The sequence below is a fragment of the Micropterus salmoides genome, unplaced genomic scaffold (assembly GCF_014851395.1).
Source record: "Micropterus salmoides isolate LMB-PRFRI ecotype aquatic unplaced genomic scaffold, ASM1485139v1 Ms_hic_scaffold_2, whole genome shotgun sequence".
Taxonomy (NCBI): domain Eukaryota; kingdom Metazoa; phylum Chordata; class Actinopteri; order Centrarchiformes; family Centrarchidae; genus Micropterus; species Micropterus salmoides.
The window spans coordinates 48,077,088-48,102,387 of NW_024041150.1; the positions used below are offsets into that span (position 1 = coordinate 48,077,088).

Consider the following 25,300-nt stretch of genomic DNA (forward strand, 5'->3'; position numbering starts at 1 on the left):
TGTTTTTAAAAGCTCAGACAAGTCGATGGGATAAAACTGGTTAAAACTCTCTTGTTGCTGGTGAGGGACCTCTGAGTAAGAGGCCGCGGGGGTAATAGAGGCTCTGATTGACACCACCTTATTGGTAAAATAAGATAAAAACAATTCACAGTCATCATTACTTCCAGCTGAGGCACAAGGAGGGGTTGGGTTTACCAGCTGATCCACAGTCTTAAACAGAAACCTGGGGTTGTGTTTATGTGTAGTAATGAGTTCAGAAAAATAGTGTGTTCTCGCATCCTTAACCATGTTATTGTAGTTAATTAATAAACCCTTCAGACTGAGGTAATGGACTTGGAGACTGGATTTTTTCCATCTGCGGTCTGCTTTCCTGCATTCCCTTTTTAGGCTGAATGCTGTCATTTATCCAGGGTTGCTTACTAACTTTAGACGTAGGCCTAACATTTAGAGGAGCAGTAATATTTAGTGACGACAAGCAGATATGATTGAAGTGATCGACCAGATTGTTGGTGTTGGAATCAGACAGGTGTTGGCTTTGGCTCAGAAAGAATGCGCAAAACTTTGAAACACTTTGTTCATTAAAGATGCGAGAACACACGGAGCTTGGTGAGGCGGCATGAGTAACAGGTGAATCGCAGCTAAAAACAATACATCTGTGGTCAGATATGGTCATGTCCACTAATTCCACAGAGGAAATGCTGACACCCAGGGTAAAAACCAAGTCCAGTGTATGACCACGGTTATGTGTTTGCCCTTTGACATGTTGTTTGAAATTAAAAGAAGTGGCCATATTTAAAAAGTCAGTTGCATTAACATTGTTGGGGTCATCAACATGAATATTAAAATCTCCACAAAGAACAATTCTGTCATAATTTAAAACCAGAGTAGATAAAAATTCAGGAAGTTCTGATAAAAATCCTCCAGGCGGTTTTGGGGGGCGATAAATTATAACAAATATGATAGGTTGCAGGCCTCCAACTTTATGAGTGAGAACTTCAAAGGAGTTAAATTCATCACAGCGTACTTGATGACATTTAAAATTTTTCCTATACACGCTCACTAGCCCACCACCACGACCACTGACCCTCGGTTGACTAAAACAATCATATTGAGGCGGACACAGTTCAGCTAGCTGGCTATAGTCATTCATCTGCAACCAGGATTCAGTTAAAAACATAAAATCTAGATTTGCAGACAAGATAAAAAGTGACCTCACATTGAAGAGAGCCATTTTAAATGAGTTTGTTCTGGGTGCTGGAGTTGGTGCAGTTGTCCTAATCCTTAAGAGATTACTATTATTGCTGTGTGGGATGTGCACATTTCGGTTTACTGGTCTATGCGTGATGATGACAGGAATAGAAGTCTTTGGAACAGCGCTGGGAGCAGATGGCTTTACATGCCAGCAGGTGGAGACAGTTGTTTGTGGCAGTGAGGCAGAGATCTGTTCAGTGAGCGGTGGTGTGTCCAGGTGTGCTGCATGAATGATTAGAAATAATTCCCACGATTACTTTACCCATCAAGAGATCCCAGGGTTGGGGAGACCCAGGTAGGGATCGGCTGCGTAGTTGGTGGGATTTTTACATGTTTTCTGTTATCTCTCTGTACAAAATAATATGAATGCAACAACTGTACAGAGCTGTGTTTAGTTTAGTTTGGGTCGCAGGAAGTAATTTGCTTAGTGTTTGGGCCTCTATGAACACACTTAAAAAAGGGTGTCCCTTTAAACAAATGTGCATTATTTCTAATGATTGTACTTGTATTTTAATGATTGGTGAAAAAACTAAACTGGACTGAACTAAACTGAACTAAGCTTGGCATCGTGCAGCGACAAAGACTAAAACGAACACTAGACTAGAACGAACTGAAACTAATAAAAACTAAAAAACTACACTAAAGTAGCAAATCCATGTTAAAAACTAATTAAAACTAAACTGAAAAACTAATGAAAAATCCAAACCTATAATAACCTTGCTATTGACTCCAGCTACTTTTTTGCAAATTTGGATTTTGTTTTATAAAACCACCTAAATATCTGTGATATGTTTTCATCCTTCATTTTGTGCTGCAATATATTCCATAAGCCACCAGGTGTCACTGTGTTCTCTGTTTCCAAAACCCCAAAGCTTCAGGGGAACTTCCATACTCAGTCACCACAGTCAGTCTCAGTCAGTCACACTGTTAAAGGTTGTACATTATTACATTCATGTGAGTGGCAGTTAAGTGAAGCTTTTGTTATGTTAGACTTTACAGTGCAACTATTTTCTGGAGGCAACAGATGCAAAGATACCACACTGTGAAAACAGTCTCTTACAAGTCCCGCACTGAAAATGTTACTGAAGTAAAAGTATGTGAGTCTAAAGTATTAAAGCAGTAAAATCCTGATTTATATTAATGTGTGAGGAAAAATAATTCAGTGATAGAATATATAATGCCGCAACAAAGAATGAGGATGCAACTGAGTTTAAACAATAATTAACATAATTTATTAAAACAGAACAAAACAAAAGAACAATGTAGCAGAGAGGTGTGGAAGGCGCAGGAACCAACACTGGCGTCTGGATGGGCAGGCTTAAACAAGTTGGGCTCACTGGCCAGGTGCTCCCAATCCCGTTGATTGCATGCAGAGACACACACAGCCAGTCACACCGTACACAGGCCCCAGACACGGCGCTACTGGGACCGTCGCACAGTCACAGGGACATTTTACTGCTGTAGTTGTTGAGCTGGAGCTCATTTTGAACTATCAGACTGCAACTAATAATTATTTTCATTCTGGATCAATCTGCTGATTATTTTCTCCATTAATTGATTGATTGATTGTTTTGTAAAGATTCTGTAAATAGTGAGAAATGCCGTTACATTTACCCAGAGCCCAAAGTGACACCTTCACAATACTTCTTGTGTCCAAACCTCAACTTTATTAACAAACATTACAATTATTAAAATCATTCAAATGAAAAGCAGCAAATCTTCACATGTGAGAACCATCAGATGTTTTTAAATGGAAAATGACAAACGATTATCAAAGTAGTTTCGTTTCTTCTATATATTGAGAAATCCATGAATCGACTAATCATATCAGCTTAAAATTTACATTAAAAAGTGAGTTGAGTTTTGTGACCCTGCAGGTGAACATTAAAGAAGGGCGTGTTTTACAAATATGTGGCTTGGCTGTATGAAGTCTGCTGTCTGTCTGTCTCTTTCTTACATATAGAAGTCAAAGTAATGCAATAATGAATACCTCCATGTGGATTACCAGACCTTTGTGGTATTAGACACATACAAATAACTCACCTTCAGAGGCAGGTAACAGATGACAGATAAGAATCATTGAACTGATATCTGTCCTTTTAAATCCAACCACTACTCAGACAAAAAAAGGGCATTCATTGAGCTCATGGTGGCACTATAACAATCAACTTAGTGTTTTTGTATCTTGACAACAGCTTTATTCAGAGTCCAACTTCTTTCATCATTTTATTACATGGGTTTCTCTACGTCTTTGCATGACTGGTCTTCTGCTCTAAAAATGTCAGTTATTTGACTTTTTATCACTTTTCTGAAAAACCTATTTTTGCAAACTCGTTGGGCCATTTGTCTGGAAAATGCTCTGTCCGAGCGTGGCTGAGCAGTCGTTCCACTAGGGGCAACTTCACATGCGAAAGGTTTATACCTCGTAATTCGCTTCATGGATTTGTACAAAATTTGGTTTGTTTGATCTAGGCTCACTACACAGTTGATGCATAAAATTTGGTAGGGATTGTTCAAAGTTGGCATGGCTTATTACAACAAATCTTCATTAAAATATTACCAAAACCAACACAGACATTCTAGATAGCCGATATCAAGTGTTTCAAAGGGTTTTTAGTTCAAACGGTGAGTCTGCAGTAATATTCAGTATCTTGTACAGTATGCACAACATATTCTTATCTGCTCAGTTTTGGATCAAACGCCACTAAAATAATTAGCAACACACTCTAAAGTGGCGGAATGATGTGTGTTTTTTCACCAGCATTTTGACTGATGTAGGCGTTTTCATAATAATAATAATAATGAATTAAATTTATATAGCACTTTATCATGGATACTCGCATGTATAAGCGCTTCACAGTGAAGTGGGGGGGATTCACCTCAACCACCACCACCAATGTGTGTAGCACCCACCTGGGTGATGCACAGCAGCAATTTAGTGCCAGAACGCTCACCACACATCAACTTGAGGCAGAGAGGGACGGAAACATAGAGCCAATTACTACTAGTGTCCCCATCACTGCCCTGGGATCTTATTATTAGGACCACAGGGAAGACTGCCCCCTACTGGCCCACCAACACCACTTCCAGCAGCAACTTTTTCCCAGTTTTCCCAAAGAGGTCTCCCATCCAGGTACTGGTCAAGTTTAAATTTAAGTTTAAACTGACAAAGCTATCCAGGTCTGGCACATGTAGTAGTAACAATAATAATAAGCAGTGTTGGGCGGGCCCTCGCACGTGTAGCGTGTCGAGGTGTGAGTCGGCCGTGTTGCAGATTCTGGAGCTCTGCCTGTATGGCTGTGAAATTGCTACGCTCTTCGGACACTGCACGAAGGTGTTATACGTCACTTCCCGTGTCCCCTTTGTGGCGCTACATAGCACCTGGTGCTATGCCTCTAACTGGATATTGGAATGTAGCTGTGTTTAGGCCAAGACTCTTATCAAAACATGTCAAGTTTGGTACAGATCTAAGCATGTACACTCAAAGTCCAACAACTTCCTGTGTCATGGCAAAGAGTTTAACACCGTTAACTGCAAACTCATGAGTTTTACAACATGGCTTCATCAATGCGTTATGGATTTTCTGGGACAGTTTTGAAGTTAATATGTCCAACCTTCTAGGAGGAGTACATTAAGGCGTAAAATGTGTCATTTCCTTTTGCCAGCAGGTGGCGCTGTAAATTTAAGTCAATATTGACATGTGGGTGCATTCAGGGCACCACTATTACAGTATTTTCCAAATTTGGTGCAGATCTGAGCATGTAGACTGAAGTTACAACAACTTCCTGTTTTATGAAATGAGTGTAGGGGGGGACTCTTAATAAAGTGTAAAATTTACTAGAGATCTGAGCAACATTACAGCGTAAAACATGTCTTTTCCTGTAGCCAGCTGGTGGCACTATGACTTTGATTGAATATTTGCATATGTATGTGTGTTCAGGGCCCGACTCTTACTATAAATGTAAAATTTGGTGCAGATGTGAGCATGTATACTGAAGTTATAACAATTTCCCGTTTCATGGTGAATCATCGATTTTGACAGCACACCATGGGCAAACTGGTCGACTGGTAATAACCATTTGTATAACTTTTAATCATCAATGGGTTTAGACTGCACAGCGAAAATGAAGTTGAAGTTGATTGGATTAATTCCTCATGAGGAGTTTGTAAAAGTACAAAATGTGTAAATCGGCAAAAATGACCATTAAATCCAAAATGGCCAACTTCCTGTTGGGTTTAGGCAACGGCTCCGAGAGGCTTTTTTGCACATCTGGACATCTGACACTTCGTGGTGAAAGTCCGGGGGCTGCTCTGTAGGGGGCACTAGCAAGCCATTTTGCCATGCCCATGCGCGAAACCCATAAAATATGCAAATTTTCGCCACTCCTGCATTTTGTGCAAAGTTTGGTGAGTTTTCAAGTAGGTTTAGGCCCAAAAAATTGAGGTTACTTTGCAGAAAAAAGAAAGAAAGAAAGGACCCCAATTACGACACTAACGTCCTCATTAAATGAGAATTAATAATATTTTTGAAAAGTCTACCTTCCCTATCCTCGGCTGTGCATTATGTTATTGCTCTGCTGGTAGACCGTCTGACTGAAAATGCACATCCACACAAAATCCACACACGTTAACTTCAGCACCTCTAATAAACTGGAGATCTCAGTCCCGAACACATCAAGGTTGCACTTCAGTTTCAGAATGTTTATATTGCAAAACTCTAGGCTACACTAGTTACGTGACCATTCTGTCAAAAACTGTCTGCCACTTCGGGAGTACACCTGTCATGGTGTACGCTAGTGTTAAATCAGCTGGGTGGAGTTGATTCGCATGAGCCAATGTTATCAGTTATATGTTTGTTTTGCACTGCATGACAAAATTGATGGCATGAGAGCATGTGAAAAATGTCAATTGTGCTAGTCATGCGCAATGTGTGAAAAGTTGGCACCTCTGATAAATGATAGGCTAAGATAACATTTAACCTGATGGTATGACCTCGGTCTGTCATCACACAACTAGTCGCATGCATATACACATCAACACAATGTTCAGTCAGTGAATGACCAGTGTGGAGAAAAAATGCCCAGGGGAATGAGAGAAAGAGAAAATGCAGAGCTGAGACAACGCATTAATATTATAAAAACCAGGAGGAAAGTGCTCCTAAATGCTAAAATTACATCTTCATGAGTAAGGGACATGGTGTTTCAAAAAGACAAAACATAGGCTACTAGCAGTGGCTGCCCTCATTTCACATCATATTTTCATATCATAACTACCTTTCTGTCAGGTATCTCCATTGACTTAGAGCAACCAGAGCTTCATGATGATAGTCCAGTCAGAGCTGCAAAACAAACCTTCCAAAAGTGAACAAAAATTTTAGGCCTATATAAATATTTTAATTATGTTGCCCCAATTGTGGAAGTGCACTTGACTAACTCTTGAAAGTGAAGATGCTTGACTCGCTTTAGCTGTTTCTGTTTTATTTGTGTTTGTTTTTTTCTAAAATTAAATACATGTTACATATCATAAACAGAAAATATTTCAACCAAATACTTACAGTATACTGTTGAGAATGAAGTAATGTCCTGGACTGATGTTAGATTCCTGGCCTGAATTTTTATCTGTTTGCCCTACTCACACCTAAAAGACAGATTGGTTGATTTCCAAAACAACATTGGCAGTTGTTCAAAGGTAAGAAGTCCCAGCGACAGGCATACCAAACCTTATATTACGTAACTTGACATTAAACACGTAGTCAGTGTTGTGAAACAGTTTTAGTTTGGTCAGGTTTAGGCAAGAAAAATCTTGTGGTTAGTTTGAGGTAAATATTGTGGACTGGATTTCATCAATTTAAAATGATTATTTAACTTAAAACTTCAAATATATATGGGAGATGTCATGCACCAATAACAACAGCCCTAATAGCCAGCATCTTTTTTGATGGGGGGCAGTAAGGTCCCTCATGGATAGGGGGGCACTGGCTTCAGAAACACTCAACACAAGGGCAACTGACCTATGATTGAAGATCATAACCAAGCTGGTCCCCCAAGTGAGAGACCAAGATTAGAGTAAGTAAGTGTAGAGAGTAAGTGACAAAGTACCCTCTGAAAGTCTGCTAGAAGATGTGAATGCAGAACTACATACTATCCCTACTAAAGCCATAACCGAGACCAATGAGCTGATGTACGCCACAGCAACAGTGAACATCCTAGAGATGCTAATAAGAAATCCAAGACAGACTGACAGTTATGATGATTTGGACGTCACCAGGCCCTGGCATGATCCACACCCACTGGCTGAAGACACTAACTGCCTCTGCACAATATGGAAGCTCCTGTCAGGCATCATAGCAGCTAAGATGTGTAGGCACATGGCTCAATACATGGACAGGGCCCAGAAGGGAATGGGCAGTAATACCAGGGGAGCCAGGCACCAGCTACTGGTCAATAGAGCAGTCACTCGAGACTTCAAGACCAGGCAGACCAACCTCTGCATTGCCTGGATTGACTACAACAAAGCCCACAACTGCCACACACATCAACACTGCAATGCTTGAAAATTCACAAGATCAACAGGACACTAATAGCCTTCATCGAGAACTCAATTGGGCTGTGGAAAACAAGTCTGGAAGCCATGTCAAAGCTAATTGCTCAAGTCACCATCAATTGCAGCATATACCAAGCGGTCCCCACTGCTGCGCTGCAAGGGCCTGAACTCCCTCAGCCATATCATCACAAAAACAGGCTACGGATACCAGTTCTGAAATGGAACTACCATAAGTCACCACCTCTACAATGTGACATCAAGCTGTATGTCAGGAATGAGCGAGACATTGACTGACAGATCCACACTACCAGGTTCATTAATAGTACAACTTGAACCAGATTAAAAATAAAGAAGAATTTAATATAAGTGAATAGTCTTAAAATGTTCCTGTTATTATTATGATTGTCATTTAAAAAAATAACCCCCCCCCACCCTTTGCGGAGGGTGGTATGTGTCATCGTCAAGCTCGGGTCCATTATCTTAGCTGTTCCTAGGACTGCACTCTTCTGGACAGAGATCTCTGATGTTTTACCTGGAATCTGCTCTAGCCACTCTCCCAGTTTGGGGTTCACAGCACCCAGTGCTCTGATTGCCACTGGCACCACTGTTGCTCTTACTTTCCACATGTTTTCTAGCTCCTCTTTCAGCCCTTGGTATTAGTTCCATGTACGCACTTCTTGCCTGCATCTTACACCCTGCTGTTATGTGCTGTACTGTCTCGGAGGCCTCCTTGCACAGTCTGGACCTGGGGTCCTGCCTGTTACGGTAGACCCCAGCCTCTACTGATCTTGTACTGAGTGCCTGTTCTTGTGCCGCCATGATTAGTGCTTGTGTGCTGTCCTTTAGTCCAGCCTTTTCCAGCCACTGGTAGGATTTCTTGATATCAGCCACTTTTTCTATTTGTCTGTGGTACGTGAAGTGCAGCGGCTTGTCTCTCTGTGAAGGTTCTTCGTCTTCCTTTCCTCACCCTTGGGTTTCTGCTGCCTGAGGTATTCACTAAGCCCTTCACCTTTGAGGGCCATTTTCCTGATGTAATAAGAAGATGAATACCACAAGCCACAAAGAGCATATATATATAGATAGATGGATATATAGATAGATAGATAGATAGATATTACACAGTCTGTTAGACTTTGTCTTTGCTCCTTACTTCATTTGGTATGGTGTCACATCCACACAGTTTGATGAAGCTGATTTGCTGAGGTTTTCAGTATTTTTACTCAGGTAATGAAACACTACACTTTCTAAGTGAGGTCTTTAACAAATGTAGTCATTTGCAAAAACTTTAAAGAATAACTTTGGTAAACCTTTATTGTAGATCATCTTTTTTATGCAGTTACAGACAAAAAGCAGATTCACTCATAAGCCTTGAACCAGAATATTACAGAGCCCTCCAATCACAGACACCTCCTTCAGGGACACGTGTGATTACATATCAGAGATTAACATTTACAAACACACTCAACGCTACATGTTGGTCTAGCCTTGCTGGTCTCACAACCAGCCGTGCTGGTAGGAGTTGGTGGTGGTCCACACGTGCTGGTTGGGGTTGGTGGCGGTCCAAACGGGCTGGTTGGGGTTGGTGGCGATCCAAACGTGCTGGTTGGGGTTGGTGGTCCAGCAGTGTTGTTTGGGAATTTTGGTCCAGCCGTGCTGTTTGGGAATGTTGGTCCAGCAGTGTTGTTTGGGAATTTTGGTCCAGCCGTGCTGTTTGGGAATGTTGGTCCAGCAGTGCTGGTTCTGGTTGTTGGTGCAGTCGTGCTGGTTGTGGCTGTTGGTGCAACAGTGCTGGTTCTGGTTGTTGGTGCAGCAGTACTGGTTCTGGTTGTTGGTGTAGCAGTGGTTGTGGTCTGTGCGTTGCCAGAGGCTGTTTTGAGCAGAAAATTTCAGATCAGTTTTACATTAATTCCCAAATTTCAAACAAATTTTTGCAAGGATGAGGCAAGTTTAGAACTTTATTTGGTATGAAAGTTTCTCTTACCAACAAACAGAAGAAGGACGACACAAATCTTTGCAATCATGGTGATGCAGTGATAGTGTCTTTACTGTGCTCACTGAAAAATAAAATTGGTGATTTTCAACAAGTAAATTAAAAGCTGAAAATGGTTATTTGCATTTTAAACAGAGTAAAAGCTGACTTAAATTGTTTGCTCATATTTTTCACTGAATTGCCAAATAAAATGAAACCTTAAAGCTGCTGAACCAGTAATTTAAAGTAACACAACAAATAAAACATCTTCAACATCTGCTGGTTCTGCCCTGCTAGATAACAGTTGAAGAATGACTATTGACCACTTTAATTTCTCCTGGGCTGACTGTAAATTTAATTTGACAAATATCTTTACAAAAAGGTATCTAAAGCAGCTTTCTGATAACTTTACACCTGTACTTGTGTGATGATGTGTGTGATCTGAATCGGCCAATTAAAAAGTGATGTTAATAATACTACAGTATCATGGCAAACTGTATTTGTGTAGCACTTTTTCATACATTAAATTCAGCTCAAACACATCTAAAGATATAAAATGACAACTCCATATTCTTGCTAAAAAGTGATATAATAACACAGAAGTACTTACAAGTTATATATTCTCTGCTTAAAAGTTGTCCAATGCTGTGAATGAAGATGTGATCTTTCTGATTTAGGCTCATCTATATAAGCATTTATCAGATGATATCAGACTGAAAACAAAAGCAAGACAAATATGTGCAAGAATGCTACAGTACGAGTAATTAAAATTCTTGTCATGGTTAGGTGCAGGTGAGAGCAAAAACATTTTAATTCCTCACTCTCTCTGTTTTTATTTCACTGATAAAATCAACCCAATCAGGGTGGATATCTCCGTACTTGTTATCTTTCTATTAATTTGCATCGGTTTCTGCATTCCAGTGCGTTAAACCCCAACCGTCCTCATACCTGAAAGACTGATAGGTCACGCAAAGTGATGTCAATGTTTTTTTTGGTTAAGTTTAGGTTTTTTGGTTTTGGTTAGGTATAGGCTTTTTGGAGGAAACTCCTTGGCTATTTTGAGGAACTATAGTGTTTTGTTGTAAAATTATTAAGTAACCTAACACTTCAAATAAGTTAATGTTGACTTGGTTTCACATGGAACACAAACCCCAATCTCCACCCATCCACCTTTCGTCCACCCCATCTAACTTCTAACGTAGACTTACTCACTTTTTAAATAGTGACCTGACTTCCTCCTTTGCTCCTGTAATAATTGCACAATAAACCTAACAATCATCAAAAATGCTGCTTCCAGTCAATCTACACTGCCATTTATCTTCTTGTTGATGGGCTGGTTAAACCTAATGACTTTACTTGTTTCTTTTGACATCTCAGTTTAACCACAACATAGCGACTCTCCACACAGTGTGTTTATCAGAGGTTTTTTTGCCTGTCCCTGTTGTTTTTTTTCAGGTTTGTAACAAGCAGCCAGGCAGTTGAGCACAACAAGGTCACAAAGACTGAACCAGGGGCATAGCACAAAATTCTGTGCGGTAGATATAAGCTGTCTCTGTGGATCCCTTCCTATCATCTCATCTTTTGAAAAATGTTTACAAATAATTGAGCTAACACATGATACATGAATCTGTAATGGTGATTAGTATTAGTATTTCTATTATGGAGGTCACAATACCAGAAATGTAGTAGTCGATACAGATACCAGTGAAATTTCAGGATCACTGATACCCAATTTGATACCACAGTAAAAACAAAACAATAAATCCCATGAATTTCAATATTCACTCCTTTAGTAAAACTTTTTGAACATTTCAAAGAACTACTATTAAACATGGTCACTATCTGTATTGGCATTGGTTTGAGTTTTCTATGTTGAAAAACAAAAAAGTTACCGACGATTGAAATGGATCGTATTGCACTTTTAGTCAGATAGATCACAGCTTCTTTCACAGCAGTGGACGACATTTAACTTGTAAGTTATTATTCTCTGTTCCCCACTGTGTTGATATACTGTATATGCATGCTTCAGCTGCAGTGCTGAGGCCTTGATGCAGTTTAAAAAGCTGTACATCATCAATGTAAAACACAGAGTCTGCCTTTTCTCTTCTCACCAGTGTCTTGCACTGACAGCTGGGAACATTGTGCACCTGTGGACTGCTTGATCTGGGATGTTGATAAGCAGTTGTCCGTAAAGATAGGTAGGTACAGCAGTCTCCGATTTCCGTTTCTTGGCAAACCTGATTACCATTTTTTCCAGACTGGACTAGCCAGTCAGAAGCAGAGTAGGGCAGGTCCTGATAAGCAATGTAAGGTAATCCAAAACAATGCCGTTTCAGCCAGTAACTGTGACCAGTAAATGCAACCTATAACCCTAATTAAAAATGTGTTGTTCCCATTAACATCTTTCACCCTTACCCACGATGGTAAGCATGGAAAAGGAGTGTTGAATCAAGTTGCTTATGTTGATTTCAGCTCTTAGTTTTTTAATGGGAATGTTGATCTTGCAGATCAATTTGAGAAGTACCTCTGACAGTGGTCGGTAATAGGTGGCCCGCGGGCCAGAACCGGCCCGCCAGCAATAATATCTGGCCCACGGCCAGATTGCTTTGATAGCAGATAAATAAAAAGTAAATAAATTAATGACGGCACACACTACAGCACATGCTTAATTGTGAGCATGTGCAAAAGTGTCCTTTTATTTGTTTAACAAGGGAGAAAAAAATATCTGCAATAAGATGGACTCGATTTCACAACCTACCCATTGGAAGGGCGTGCTGTGTTGGAGCACAATCAACTGAGCTAAACATCATGACCCACATAGGGCCCCCCCAAACAGCCAGGTCCCTGGGTGGGCAACCCCCATGCACCCATGCCACCTCTGCTTATGTCCATACGTAATGTTTTAACTGTGCACTGGAGAGTGGGGATGAGGGGAAGCAGCATGCGAATGTCTTGTCACTGTGTGTGCTGCAGCTCAGTGTGTGTAAATGACACCTGTTATCTTTAGGAGTTAGGTTACAGAATATGGAAGTGTAGCGGGGAAGGATATTCAGGGTCACAGGTAACTTCCGGTCGTAATTTCCGTAGTGGGGAAGGCTATTTAGGAGCACAGGCAACTTGCGAAACAGAAACGGGCGTATTTGCTTGTAAGTGAGCATATAAATTAAATACATTTTCATTAGAATGACGATAATACAAACTGAGTGACATTTATGGTCTCTTGTTGCTTTTAGTGTTACAGTGTTATAGGCCTGGGTGCAACAGACGTAATAAAAGGTACAATGATTTGTAGTATAATATGGTAAAATGAGAAAGAATGCGGTCTCATAATTTTGTTTTTATTTCTTATAAAAGACTGTCAGTGTGATTACCTGTCACTGTTTTTCTTTCTGGATTTATTTATTAATTTTTTTGTTATTTTGTTTATGGTTGGCCCTCTTGGTAATTGTAAGGTGGGATGAGAGAAAAAACAGTGAAAGGTTTTCAGCAACGAGGGAATCTCAGATCGACCCGACCATCAGCACCAGAGTCCACGGGGAAGAATGGAGGATCTACAGGCCCTCATGGAGCAGCTGCAGCAGCTTAAGGCGGACAACAAATTGTTGAGAGAGCAGCTACTGGGACAATCACAGGTACCCAAACCCATGCCGGGGCCCTCCACGAATCCAAACATGGCTTCAGTTGTTACCCCAGCAAGTGAAACCATGAACGTTCTTTACATTTATGTGCCCAGGGAGTGTAAATGTTCAAAGTTCACTGGAAATGTTAATTGATTTGCTAACTGTTGAGAAATGGGTAGAAGAGGTGCGTCGATGCATGGATATTAGGCATATGTCAATAGCTGAGCAGGTTCTTTTCATTACTGACCATTTGGAAGGGGGTGCAAATCTTTGCTATTTTAACTGAAAAGTAAAGTTTCACCTAGTCCTACGTAGTGGTACAGTTGCAATTCTACCAACGCACCCAGCGAGAGGGAGAATCTTTACGTGATTATTCATACACACTCAAGTCTTTGATGGAGACGGCTGTACGTAAAACCCCTGGTGGTATCGCAAATTCTGATGTTCTCAGAGAGACAACTATCCCTTTCGTTGACCTTCAAGGTGTCGCCCTTAGGTGAGGGGATGCCGGCAGCCAGAGTAAATCTAAACCTCTGGCTTATTCCTGTGACACCGTATCTCAGGCAGTGGATTGTTTCGAAGCTAGTGCAAGTGCTGTCATGGCTAGGTCTAGTGATGAGATTACGGAGATAAAAGAGTGCTTACATAAACAGCAAGCCCAATTAGACACTCTAATGAAACATGTCACTTCCCAGCTCCTACCACCTACCCAGACTATGATGGCTTCTCATGCTAAACACTTCCATTTCCAAGTAGATGGTAAGTCACTATGCCACCACTGTAATAGGGTTGGTCACATTGCCTGTTTCTGTAGGGTAAACCTTAGTGCTTTTTAGAACCACACAGAATCAGGCTCTGAGGTTAGAGTGCATAGCCAGATAGTGTAGGGGGATGAAGAAGAAGAGGGGCTCACTTGAAGGTCAAGTGCCAGACCCCGCTCAACTCATTGGAGACTGGCCTGTTGTGGACATCAATATGGGGGGTATTCTGATACCCTGCCTGGTAGATACCACAATTAGAGAAAGCTTCTTTGAACAACACTTTAAGTCGAAAGGCAGCCTGTTGATAGAATGCCATTGGTTACGGCTAAAAGCTGCTAACGGGCTAACAATCCCCTATAAAGGGTATATGGAGCTGGATATCACTGTGTTGGGTTAGACATTAACACGTATGGGAGTGTCCCCAGGGTGAGTCTACACAGCAAGAGTAGTCCGTGCCTGGTCTCTTAGGGATGAATGTAATGGACAACCCTGGATGAATCCAGCCTGTTTGACTCATCCACTCTTCAAACTGCCAGTAAGGTGTGGAAGGAAGCTCTCTCCAGGTGTCAACGCATTGAAGCCCTTAATTCATCCGGATACTTGGGCGGAGCCAAAGTCAATGGTCAAGCTGTGCGCGTTCCTGCTGGTTCTTTGAAGTGGATTAATTTCCTTCAGTGGCTAATATCACCCTCCCTTCAGTACTCCTTGAACCCTGTGTTTCAGGAAATCCCTTGCTGCCAGGCATTTTGCTATCTTCAGCCCTCCTTGCCGTTCACCAGGACAACATTGTTTCCTGTAGATAACGTGAGTACAGAAGATGTTTGGCTACAACCTCACACATTGCTGGGTGAGCTACATGTGGTTGACCCACTTCAGTCGGGAAGCTCGGTCCTAATGGAATAGACCGATGATCAGGATGTCATTGCTGTGATCCAGACAGTGACTGCATTGGCCTCCCCGCCCCTTGATCTCTCCAGCCTGTCATGGGCTAACCTCTCCCCTGAGCAGAACAGACAAGGTGTAGAGCTTTTGCAAAAATACAGCTCAGTGTTCTGTCAAGGAGAGGGAGACCTGGGTTGTAGTACATTGGTGGAACATGAAATCCCATTGCTGGATGATGCACCAGTGCGCTGGCGCTATTGAAGGCTCCCGCCATCGCAGTACGAACAAGTTAAAGCACACATTCAGGAACTACTGGATCGAGGAGTTGTAGTCCGTATTCCTCTCCAATTGTGGTAATCTACAAGAAAACAGGAGAAATCAGGGTGTGTAGATTACCAGTTGCTTAATGCTAAAACAAGGAAGGATGCTTACCCCTTACCACGCATTGAGGAGTTCTTGGATGCTCTCTATGGTGCCTGGTTGTTTTCAACTTTGGACTTGGCAAGTGGCTACATTCAAGTGCCTGTGGCAGAGAAGGATAAAGCAAAAACAGCTTTCTGTACACCATTTAGACTTTTTGAGTTCAACCGGATGCCATTCGGGCTTTGTAACGCTCCCAGTACCTTTCAATGTTTGAAGGAGAGAATCATTGGGGACCAAAGCTTCCAATCTTTATTGCTGTACTTGGATGATATTGTCATCTCTTCATCATCCTTTGACCAGCACCTCCAACGTCTCAGTCTGGTACTCACGTGTCTTAAAGAGCCCAACGTGAAACTAAAACTTGAGAAATGTCACTTCTTCCAGCCTGAAGTCTGCTACCTGGATCACGTAATATCAGCATCTGGTGTGGAAACAGATCCCTCTAAGATAAGTGCCGTGGCTGAATGGCCACGACCTACATCTTGAGATACTGAGATACAGTTGTTCCTGGGGTTTGCCTCCGATAATCGCCACTTTGTAAAGGGATTTGCCAAGTATGTTTCCCCACTTCACCGCCAGGTGGCTGAAATAGAGGGCACCAAGAAGAAACGCAAGACTACGGGGAAGAGTATCATATGCACGTGGATGTGTTCAGGGCGCGACTCTTTGAAAATTTGGTACAGATGTGAGCATATACACTGAAGTTATAACAACTTTCTGTTTCATGGCGAAGCATTGATATTTGATGACACGACATGGGCAAACTGGTCGACTGATAATAACTGTTTTGTACGACTTTTAATCGTCAGTAGGTTTAGACTGCACAGCAAAAATTTTAAGTCGATCTGAGTAATTCCTTAGGAGGAGTTCATTAAAGTACAAAGTTTGTAAATTGCAAAAAATTACCATTAAATTAAATCCAAAAAGGCCTGGACTTCGTGTTGGGTGCGGGGCAAGAGGCTTTTTTGTACATTTGGACATGATACACGTACCATAGAAATTTGACATTACATTTTAGATATTGACATCATGTATAACCAATAAAAAGCACTATAGCTACACTGGTCCCAAGAAATAATGGCCATGCATCATACAGATGTCTTTTGAAGATTTATTTTATAGCAACTCTCTCCTTCGTCAGCAGACACCGTGAAAACTACAAGAAAATAAAAGACAGCTTAAAACATTCATCTCACATTCACTTTAAGGCCTTTCAAGCTAGTGTCCATTGATAAACAGGCCCAAACACATTAACACAAGCGAAATACAATGAAATCATACAATATAACCAAACAAAAATATTGTCCACGTAAAGCACACCAACAAGTACCATACACCAAGGTAAACAAATGAAAGGCAATTACTGTGTGCGCCTCTAGAACCAAGTACAGAATATGGTTATTTTGGGGCTTTATTTCGTTCCTCTGCATGCTCTGCCTCCACATTGTCTCTTACCCATAATGCCATGGTTATGCCCTTATCTTAACTCTGTCTATGTGACCCATTTCCCATTACTCTCTGTTGTTCGTTTAAATAAACCTTACATAAAAGCACAACATTTTTAACAGTATTTAAATTAAAGACATTTTTGTGAATGTTACCCCTTTTAACATCTTCACATGTTTTTCCTATTTTTAAACGGCTGTATGAACTCAAATATTCATGAACTTACACATACAAATATACAAAATAGACATTTCAATTAAACATGTCTTTGAGACAGTTACAAGCACTTTGATATTTTTTATTATCTAAACGTAACATCAAATTGTCATCAAATAACCCAGCACTGAATTGAGTGGACTGTGGGAAAAGTTGAAATGAGTGAGAGAAGATTGTAGTAAACACAGATGAAACAGAGAAGAATAGGAGAGGGAGGCATCTTCACTGAGACGTACAATATATTCAAAAGTAGCCAGGTTGATAATCAGGGTGAAGAAGTTGTAGAAGATCGAAGATGATGAGCAAGCTAACCAGGGACCGGAGGAGGCAGCGCACCGTAACATCAAGCCCAAGCTAGCAGTGCAGCCATACGGTCTGTGAGCACAGCTAACCTGAGGCTAGCTGTAGCAGCAGCAGTGCACGGCTCTCTCACTAATGATCTGCTGTGTTGTTACGTCCAAAATGGGGAAAAGTTCACAATGTGGATCACCCATTCACCATCCACAGGTAATATGTTTTGCATTACCTGTAGGCCTACGCTTTATTCAACTAAGTAAATATATTTGTTGGTGTTTTTTTCTGACTGGAACCACGGCGACCAGGTGCGTGAGGAATGCACAGAGCACTGTTATTACATATTTGCATAGCTTCTGCATAGCTCATTTTTCACTGGGAGTGGGACTGAAACTAAACTAGTGCAACAGCTGGAGGGAGAGAAACAGGAGGAGATGAAGCGGGTTGTGGCTGTATGTTTTAAGTGAAAGAGGGCTGCCTTTACATGGTGACGGTGAAGTAGCATATTTACTGGATGTGTTTTTGTGTGTGAATAATTGAAGAATCTGATTCATAGAACTGGATTAGAGGTGAGGCTTGAGGTGGGGAATGTATTGATATTGTGGTCCAGGAAAGCATTGTTGCAGTCATGTGGTTAAATCATGCAAACAACTGCACATCAATAAATATTTTCTGCTAGAAAGTGCAGCGAGAGAATAAGCATGTGTATTTAAAACAGTCTTAAAACTAACTAAACGGACTTCTTTTTGCAACCAGAAGAGTCGCCCCCTGCTGGCTGTTCAATAGAATGCAGGTTTTAGGGGGTCCTGCGTTCGTATCAGATCACTGACTGGAAACTTCCCGCTTGACTGTAACATTAGCCATGACCCAGGAGAAACCCTAGAGAGGGCAATGAGAAATCAGAATCAGAAATCAGAATCAGAAATACTTTATTGATCCCCGAGGGGAAATTATTCAACAGGGGTCTCTCAAGAAAATCAGGTGGGTTGGTATGGTCGTGAATGTTGTCAGGCTTATTTGTGACAAGAGGAGAAGTGATGAGGGTCATTTTTTATTATTTAAGTCATGTTTTGCATGTGACAAATGACCAACTCATCGTGAACTCCCGTCGTTGGTTCTGAATGCTCTGCTCCACTCTGGTCAGCTGATTCCTTTTTGTGGTGGATCGGTGGCGCTATTATCAACAGGGGAGTTGCACAGCGCTTTCTAGTTAAACTATGTAACACTCCTGACTTGACTGACAAATCTGTCTCTCCGTTTCTTTTAATAGTCATTAAATGGCTGTTATAAACGCAGATACTAATTTAAATGCAATAAGATCATGACAGCCGATAATATCAGTCCTTTATAAACTAGATGTGTTTCCAACAAATAACACCCTATAATTCAAAACTTCGATTGCGTGCATACGTGTGGGCGGATGAGGGCCCTACAAAACTTTGTGCCCAGGGGCCTCAGACTTCTTAATCTGGCTCTGGCCATGCCCATGCGTGAAACCCATAATATACGGAATTGTTTGCCGCATCCGAATTATGTGCAAAGTTTGGTGAGTTCACACGGTTCGTGGTCGGGCTCTAATAATACATTTTATTTATAGGCGCCTCACAAAACATAATAAAACTGTACAGCAATAACTCAATAAAATTAACAACTATAGTTACAGTGCATAAAATCAGGGTACAACTGGAAACAAAGATTGCTGTGACCTGATAAATAGTGATCATGTGGGATATGCCAGTTTAAAAATATGTGTTTTCAGGTGGGATTTAGGCAAGAGGGAGGTGGGTGGGAGAGATGTGTTAGGTTTGGTGGACAGGTAGAGCTGTGTGTCATCCGCAAAAAATTTACGGAAGATATGACCAAGAGGAAGCAGATAGATGATGAGCAGAAGGGGCCCCAGGACAGAGCCCTGGGGAACACCAGTAGTGACAGGGGATAGCTCTGATGCAGGTCGGTGAGTGAACAACAGGGACATAGCTCTTCAGGGTTGGACTGGGAACACAATCCAGCTCCAACCATCCAAGAGTTACTGTTAATGTTATAACTGCAGCTAGCAGAGTTTAGATTGACACTGGATCGGTCACTGTTCATTTAGAAGATTTTACAGCATCAGACCAGAGATTATGCTTCTTTTTCTTTCTGACCTTTTCACTTTTTGTCATTTAACCAGTTTATTTGATTTGAACTCTGCTCGTTCTCTAAACGCTGACTCTACATGGATGGATGGATCCACTTTTAAGGGTGAGGGGAGGTGCTGATGGTCTGTACCACTTCACGAAATTGACAATCAGCTGGTTGTTCCAGCATCAGGTCATATTGTTTGTCCCACAGAGCTGCTGGTCAGTCAGCCCATCTGGCATTAACCTGCCTCCAGGTGAATTCAGACGTGTGTCAACAGCTCAGGTTTATTTTACAGTAGGAATGTGTTTCTTCTGTCCCGCAGCACATTCAGTCCACCAATCAGCAGCCAGAGAAAAACGTTCGCATTGGTACATTTCTATGAGCAATATGTTTGTCTGAATTGTTGTCTTTGCATACTCTACATATTCCAAAGATCTTCTTTCTAAAAACAACAACACTAACACCAACAAGAAGAATCACACCAACTAACAGACCAACTTTCAGTCCAACATTTCCCTCCTTGTCTCCTCCCTCCTTGTGTCCAGCTGTGTGACCTGCAGAGCAGAAACAGGTGTGAGGTATCAGCTGTCAGCAGATGAACAGAATCTCAGACATTATTTACTGCACTTTGATCACATGACTCGTAGCAGCTGTTTCTTCTAAAGTCTCATCAGCAACATCTTTCTAAAACACAAACATCATATCTGTGATCTTTCTCAGCTCAACTACCAGGAAGCAGCTTCATCTGAGAGACAAAGAGACACTCTGAGCTCTACACGCTCACCTGAGAGACAAAGAGACACTCTGAGCTCTACACACTCACCTGGTTCTGTCACTGTCAGACCGATGGAGCTGACGACTTCAACTTTGCCTGAACTGTCTTTCTCTCTAACCCGACACTCATATGTTCCAGTGTCATTGGTTTTGACGTTCTTCAGAATCACAGAAGTGTCTCCATCCTTCATCTCTGGATCTCTCAGCTCCACTCGACCACGATAAGATGGATGCTGGATGTTTTCATTTTTTTCATCAAGGCTGAAGAAGAAGACATAACCATCATCTGACTTCAGGTCAGGTTTACTCCACTTTATCAGTGTGATTGCAGCCTCTCTGTGACCCTGACACTGAAGAGTGGCGTCCTCTCCAGCCTTCACCTCCTGTGTCTCTGAACAGAAACAGAAAACCCTGCAGTCAGGACTTGTAATGTTTCAAACATCTTTTGATGGAAGTGTCAGGTCTCAGCACAGGTGAACTCAGCAGCATTTCAAACTCAGTTCTCAGACAACTTGAGTCCCAGCTGCAGAAACCAGTCAGCAGAGGACATCGGGGGCACCGGGAAAGTTCCTGGTGGGCTGGCCAACGTCTGGGCTGTCAGCTAGCAGCCAGCCTTATACCTTCTGTTATTAATAATGAAAAAGTTAACTGAAGGTTCAGTGACACAGGAAGCTACTGTTTTATGAATGTACCAGAAAGAAAGAATTGAGATAAAAACGTCAATAACTGGGTGCTCAAACCAACCAGTGTAAAAACTCAAATCTGAGTTTAGGAAAGCTCTGAATGTTTCCAATTCACTGTCCTGTCTGGATTTTGAGGGAAATGGCAACAGTTTGTCACAAAGCGGCTCAGGTAATGTGATAAAGAAGGAATCCATGCAAGGTACTTAGTTGTGTTTAGTTAGATTAAAATAAACACAAGTACAAAAGAAGATGCCAGGCATGGATGTAACCTGCTAGATGTGAGACAGTGAACTGAATACATGAGCCAGCTTTTATAACGGCCCCATAATGGCCCCAGGTGAGCACAATCAGCTGACAACCCTCCCAATTCAGCCAATTGTCTGCTGAGGTTGGCAAGACAACCTCCATGACAACCACTTCAGTTTTGCCTTGTGATTCTAAAAGTTAAATTGTATTAGACACTTACAAATGTCTATACAGGTGTTGGTTGCAAATACATATTGTAAAAGTGATCAAGTCCTTTCCCTCTCAAATTCATATTTTGTGCAGGAGAATATAGCTTCATTGATTTGCTTGCTAGGATGCTCATTGACATTCAACCAGTTTTCTAGAATATGTACTCTCATGACTTTAAGCCAACCAGCTGACCCTCAGACAGTTTTGTGTCTTCATGTGGTGTGAGGTAGTTCAGGACAAATTCAGTGTGTGTTCTGAAGTTTTTTAACAATGTGCAGTGTTTGTGTGTTTTTCAGTAGTGATGCTGATTCTTGACAGAAAGAAAACAGAAATGTAGAATTTTTTGCAAATTTATTAAAAAGAAAAACTGAAATATCACATGGTCATAAGTATTCAGACCCTTTGCTCAGTATTTAGTAGAAGCACCCTTTTGATCTAATACAGCCATGAGTCGTTTTGGGAAAGATGCAACAAGTTTTTCACATCTGGATTTGGGTATCCTCTGCCATTCCTCCTTGCAGATCCTCTCCAGTTCTGTCAGGTTGGATGGTAAACGTTGGTGGACAGCCATTTTCAGGTCTCTCCAGAGATGCTCAATTGGGTTTAAGTCAGGGCTCTGGCTGGGCCATTCAAGAACAGCCACGGAGTTGTTGTGAAGCCACTCCTTCGTTATTTTAGCGGTGTGCTTAGGGTCATTGTCTTGTTGGAAGGTAAACCTTCGGCCCAGTCTGAGGTCCAGAGCACTCTGGAAAAGGTTTTCGTCCAGGATATCCCTGTACTTGGCCGCATTCATCTTTCCCTCGATTGCAACCAGTCGTCCTGTCCCTGCAGCTGAAAAACACCCCACAGCATGATGCTGCCACCACCATGCTTCACTGTTGAGACTGTATTGGACAGGTGATGAGCAGTGCCTGGTTTTCTCCACACATACCGCTTAGAATTAAGGCCAAAAAGTTCTATCTTGGTCTCATCAGACCAGAGGATCTTATTTATCACCATCTTGGAGTCCTTCAGGTGTTTTTTAGCAAACTCCATGTGGGCTTTCATGTGTCTTGCCAGATCTGTGCCTTGCCACAATTCTGTCTCTGAGCTCTTCAGGCAGTTCCTTTGACCTCACGATTCTCATTTGCTCTGACATGCACTGTGAGCTGTAAGGTCTTATATAGACAGGTGTGTGGCTTTCCTAATCAAGTCCAATCAGTATAATCAAACACAGCTGGACTCAAATGAAGGTGTAGAACCATCTCAAGGATGATCAGAAGAAATAGACAGCACCTGAGTTAAATATGAGTGTCACGGCAAAGGGTCTGAATACTTATGACCATGTGATATTTCAGTTTTTCTTTTTAATAAATTTGCAAAAATTTCTACATTTCTGTTTTTTTCTGTCAAGATGGGGTGCTGAGTGTACATTATTGAGAAATAAAATGAACTTTTTTGATTTTTGGAAAATGGCTGCAATGAAACAGAGTGAAAAATTTAAAGGGGTCTGAATACTTTCCGTACCCACTGTACATCAGCTTTTCTGACACTGAACAGCTGAAATATTAAAGATTTTATTATTTCCTAAAAGCTTTGAATCTCTGACCTAGTTCTCAAATGTGTCCCCAGTCTGCCCGTCCTCTACTCAAACTGTGTCTGAAACACACACACACACCTCTTACCTTGACACAGAACAACGATCCATGAACATGCGAACAAAGCCACAAATGGCGGCCATGTTAAAGTGACCATGACAGCAGAGCTGATGACGCTGACACCAGACTGAGTTCTTCTTTCTGCTCTGTAGTGTCTGCTGACAGCGGACCACCTATGTTACTCAACAGTGAGAATCTCTCCATAGCCGAATGTCAGGTTGAGTCACATATTTGGCAGCAGAGATGAAAAGGTGAAACCAGACTGACGTCTTCTTTGTGTTGTGTAGCTGTTTTTGTTTCTGAAAGTCGACCCGCCCAAACGAGGGAGGGGGAAGGTGACATGTTTTCAAAGAAACTGTTTGCTGCATGATGTGCATATAGGCCCTTTTAGCAGTTGTGATCACAGGGACCTCACAGAGCTGAGGATGTTTATTTGTGATCTTGCTGAACTTTTGTCACCTCAAATGCCTCACTGATAAAAACAGCAGCACAAGCTCTGTTCGCTCTTTCCACCCTCGCTCCACTCGACTCACTTCCCTTCGGCTCCGCTGCCCACCTGGACGGACCCGAGGGCCGCAATGGCCTCCCAGCCTGGCCTGCTCAGACCGAAAACTGAACCCAGTTCAGTTAACTCTGAGGAGAACAGAGAGAGCAGCCGGACCCTCTCACCTGTATCACGACACAGAAAAGGCTGTGTAAACCACATTAGCTTTCTGCAGGTGGCTCTGTCTGTTTCTGTGTGTAAGTGTGTCTGTTCAGACATGCTGTTACTCAGTTACATGTTACATGTTGTTGTTGTTAAGAATTTGATTCCATACTGGGTCTGTAAATATAGATTTAAAATGAAAATGTGTAGAATTCTACGGTACTACGGAGTATTTTTTGATTTATAAAAAAAATAAAAAACAACTCTGTAAAAACATTTGAGTTTAATATGTCAATAAAATAAAACAATCATTTTGACTTAATCCAGGGTTCAGATTTTAGTTCTTGAAGTTGATGCAAATTAGCGCATATTTTATTAGATACTGCCTCATTTGCATATTTAAACATAACATTACAGAAAACCTGTACTACACAAAATATTTCTTTAAGAAAGTAATCAACTAGGAAAGTTTCATGGTGATATCTTTTAGTATTTTTTTTTTTTTTTTTTACCATATCTGCAGTCTCTCACCTTTAATTATTAAATAACTAATTATTACGTTACGTCCCAGCTCACTAGGGGTAGAGGAGACATAAGCATAAACCAGATGTATTTAGTGTAGCACCATTAAAAACCTAGTGAACCTAGTAGACATATATAGTGAACAACTAGCTAAGAAAGTGTAATTTGTATCAGTAGTAAGCTGATCTATAGCCCAAATCTACAGACCAAACATAAAATAGATCACTTAGATTCAAACAGGAAGATGCCTTATTGTGGCCAGTGTCACAAAACAAAACTACCATTACAGTTTTTCTCAATAGCTAAAACACTAAAACCCATGGGCTGAACAAAGTTCGCAATTGCCTGAACTCATTTAGCTAAATGTGCAGTCTGTTGTCAATACCTTAAACCTGCAACCAATATAAGCAAGTTCAGAGAGCGAACAGGTTGTTGAAGGTGGGACAGAGAAAGTTTAAGAATGGATGGAAGAAACAATGTCTGGCCCTGAAGATTGTGCTTTCCATTTGTTGACAGAACTGACTGCTCAATAGATTTCGACTGGTTGCAGTATCACAGAAACGAAGGACAAGTTTGTGAGATGCAGAGGACAGTACTGTAAAAATAGGAGTACAAAGAGGAGAAAGAACAAAATATATTCATTTCTGATCAATTTTGAGCTACTGTGATAGAAGATGTTTTCATTCATCAAAAGACAATGATGGAAAATATGAAATTTCTTTTGAGATTAAAAATGTACTTCTCCCTGAGAACTATATTTTTTGAACGTGTTTTCTTTTTTTGGGTGTCTGATAGTGTATATAATTTTGATCGTTTTGTTTATGATTTGAGAGTAGTGTTTGGTTTTGAGCACAGGTAAAACTGTTTTAAGGCTTAAGATTCATTTTGCATGAGGAGGTTTTGTAAATAGTGCTTGAACTGAGGTCTTGTGTTTAATGTTTTCAGAAAATGGAGTAAGGTATCAGAAATTGTGTTTTAGCAATAGAGAAAAACTTTAATGTGACAGCTACTATGTGGCAACTAAAGACACACACAGGACTCAACAAAGTGATCAGC

General features: G+C 41.2%; 2 protein-coding genes across 2 annotated transcripts in view; both read right to left on the reverse strand.

Moving 5' to 3' along the window:
- Positions 1-25,300, reverse strand: part of LOC119913119 (butyrophilin subfamily 2 member A1-like) — a 206,992-nt gene that overhangs the window by 142,169 nt on the left and 39,523 nt on the right. The gene's annotated exons all lie outside the window — the stretch shown is intronic.
- LOC119913117 (coxsackievirus and adenovirus receptor homolog) lies at positions 16,585-23,320 on the reverse strand. The gene is made up of 3 exons (XM_038732449.1): positions 23,104-23,320; positions 20,350-20,691; positions 16,585-20,080 (listed from the first exon to the last, which is right to left on the reverse strand). Exons 1-3 carry the CDS (start codon positions 23,171-23,173, stop codon positions 19,866-19,868), a joined length of 627 nt encoding a protein of 208 aa, XP_038588377.1. The 5' UTR covers positions 23,174-23,320; the 3' UTR covers positions 16,585-19,865.

Excerpts from the sequence above, each read along its gene's own strand:
- LOC119913117 (XM_038732449.1), bottom strand. The coding sequence starts at position 23,173 with ATGGTCACTTTAACATGGCCGCCATTTGTGGCTTTGTTCGCATGTTCA. Across the intron at positions 20,692-23,103 it reads GATCGTTGTTCTGTGTCAAG|AGACACAGGAGGTGAAGGCT; the intron begins GTAAGAGGTGTG and ends GTTTCTGTTCAG. Across the intron at positions 20,081-20,349 it reads TCTGACAGTGACAGAACCAG|GTCACACAGCTGGACACAAG; the intron begins GTGAGTGTGTAG and ends TCTGCTCTGCAG.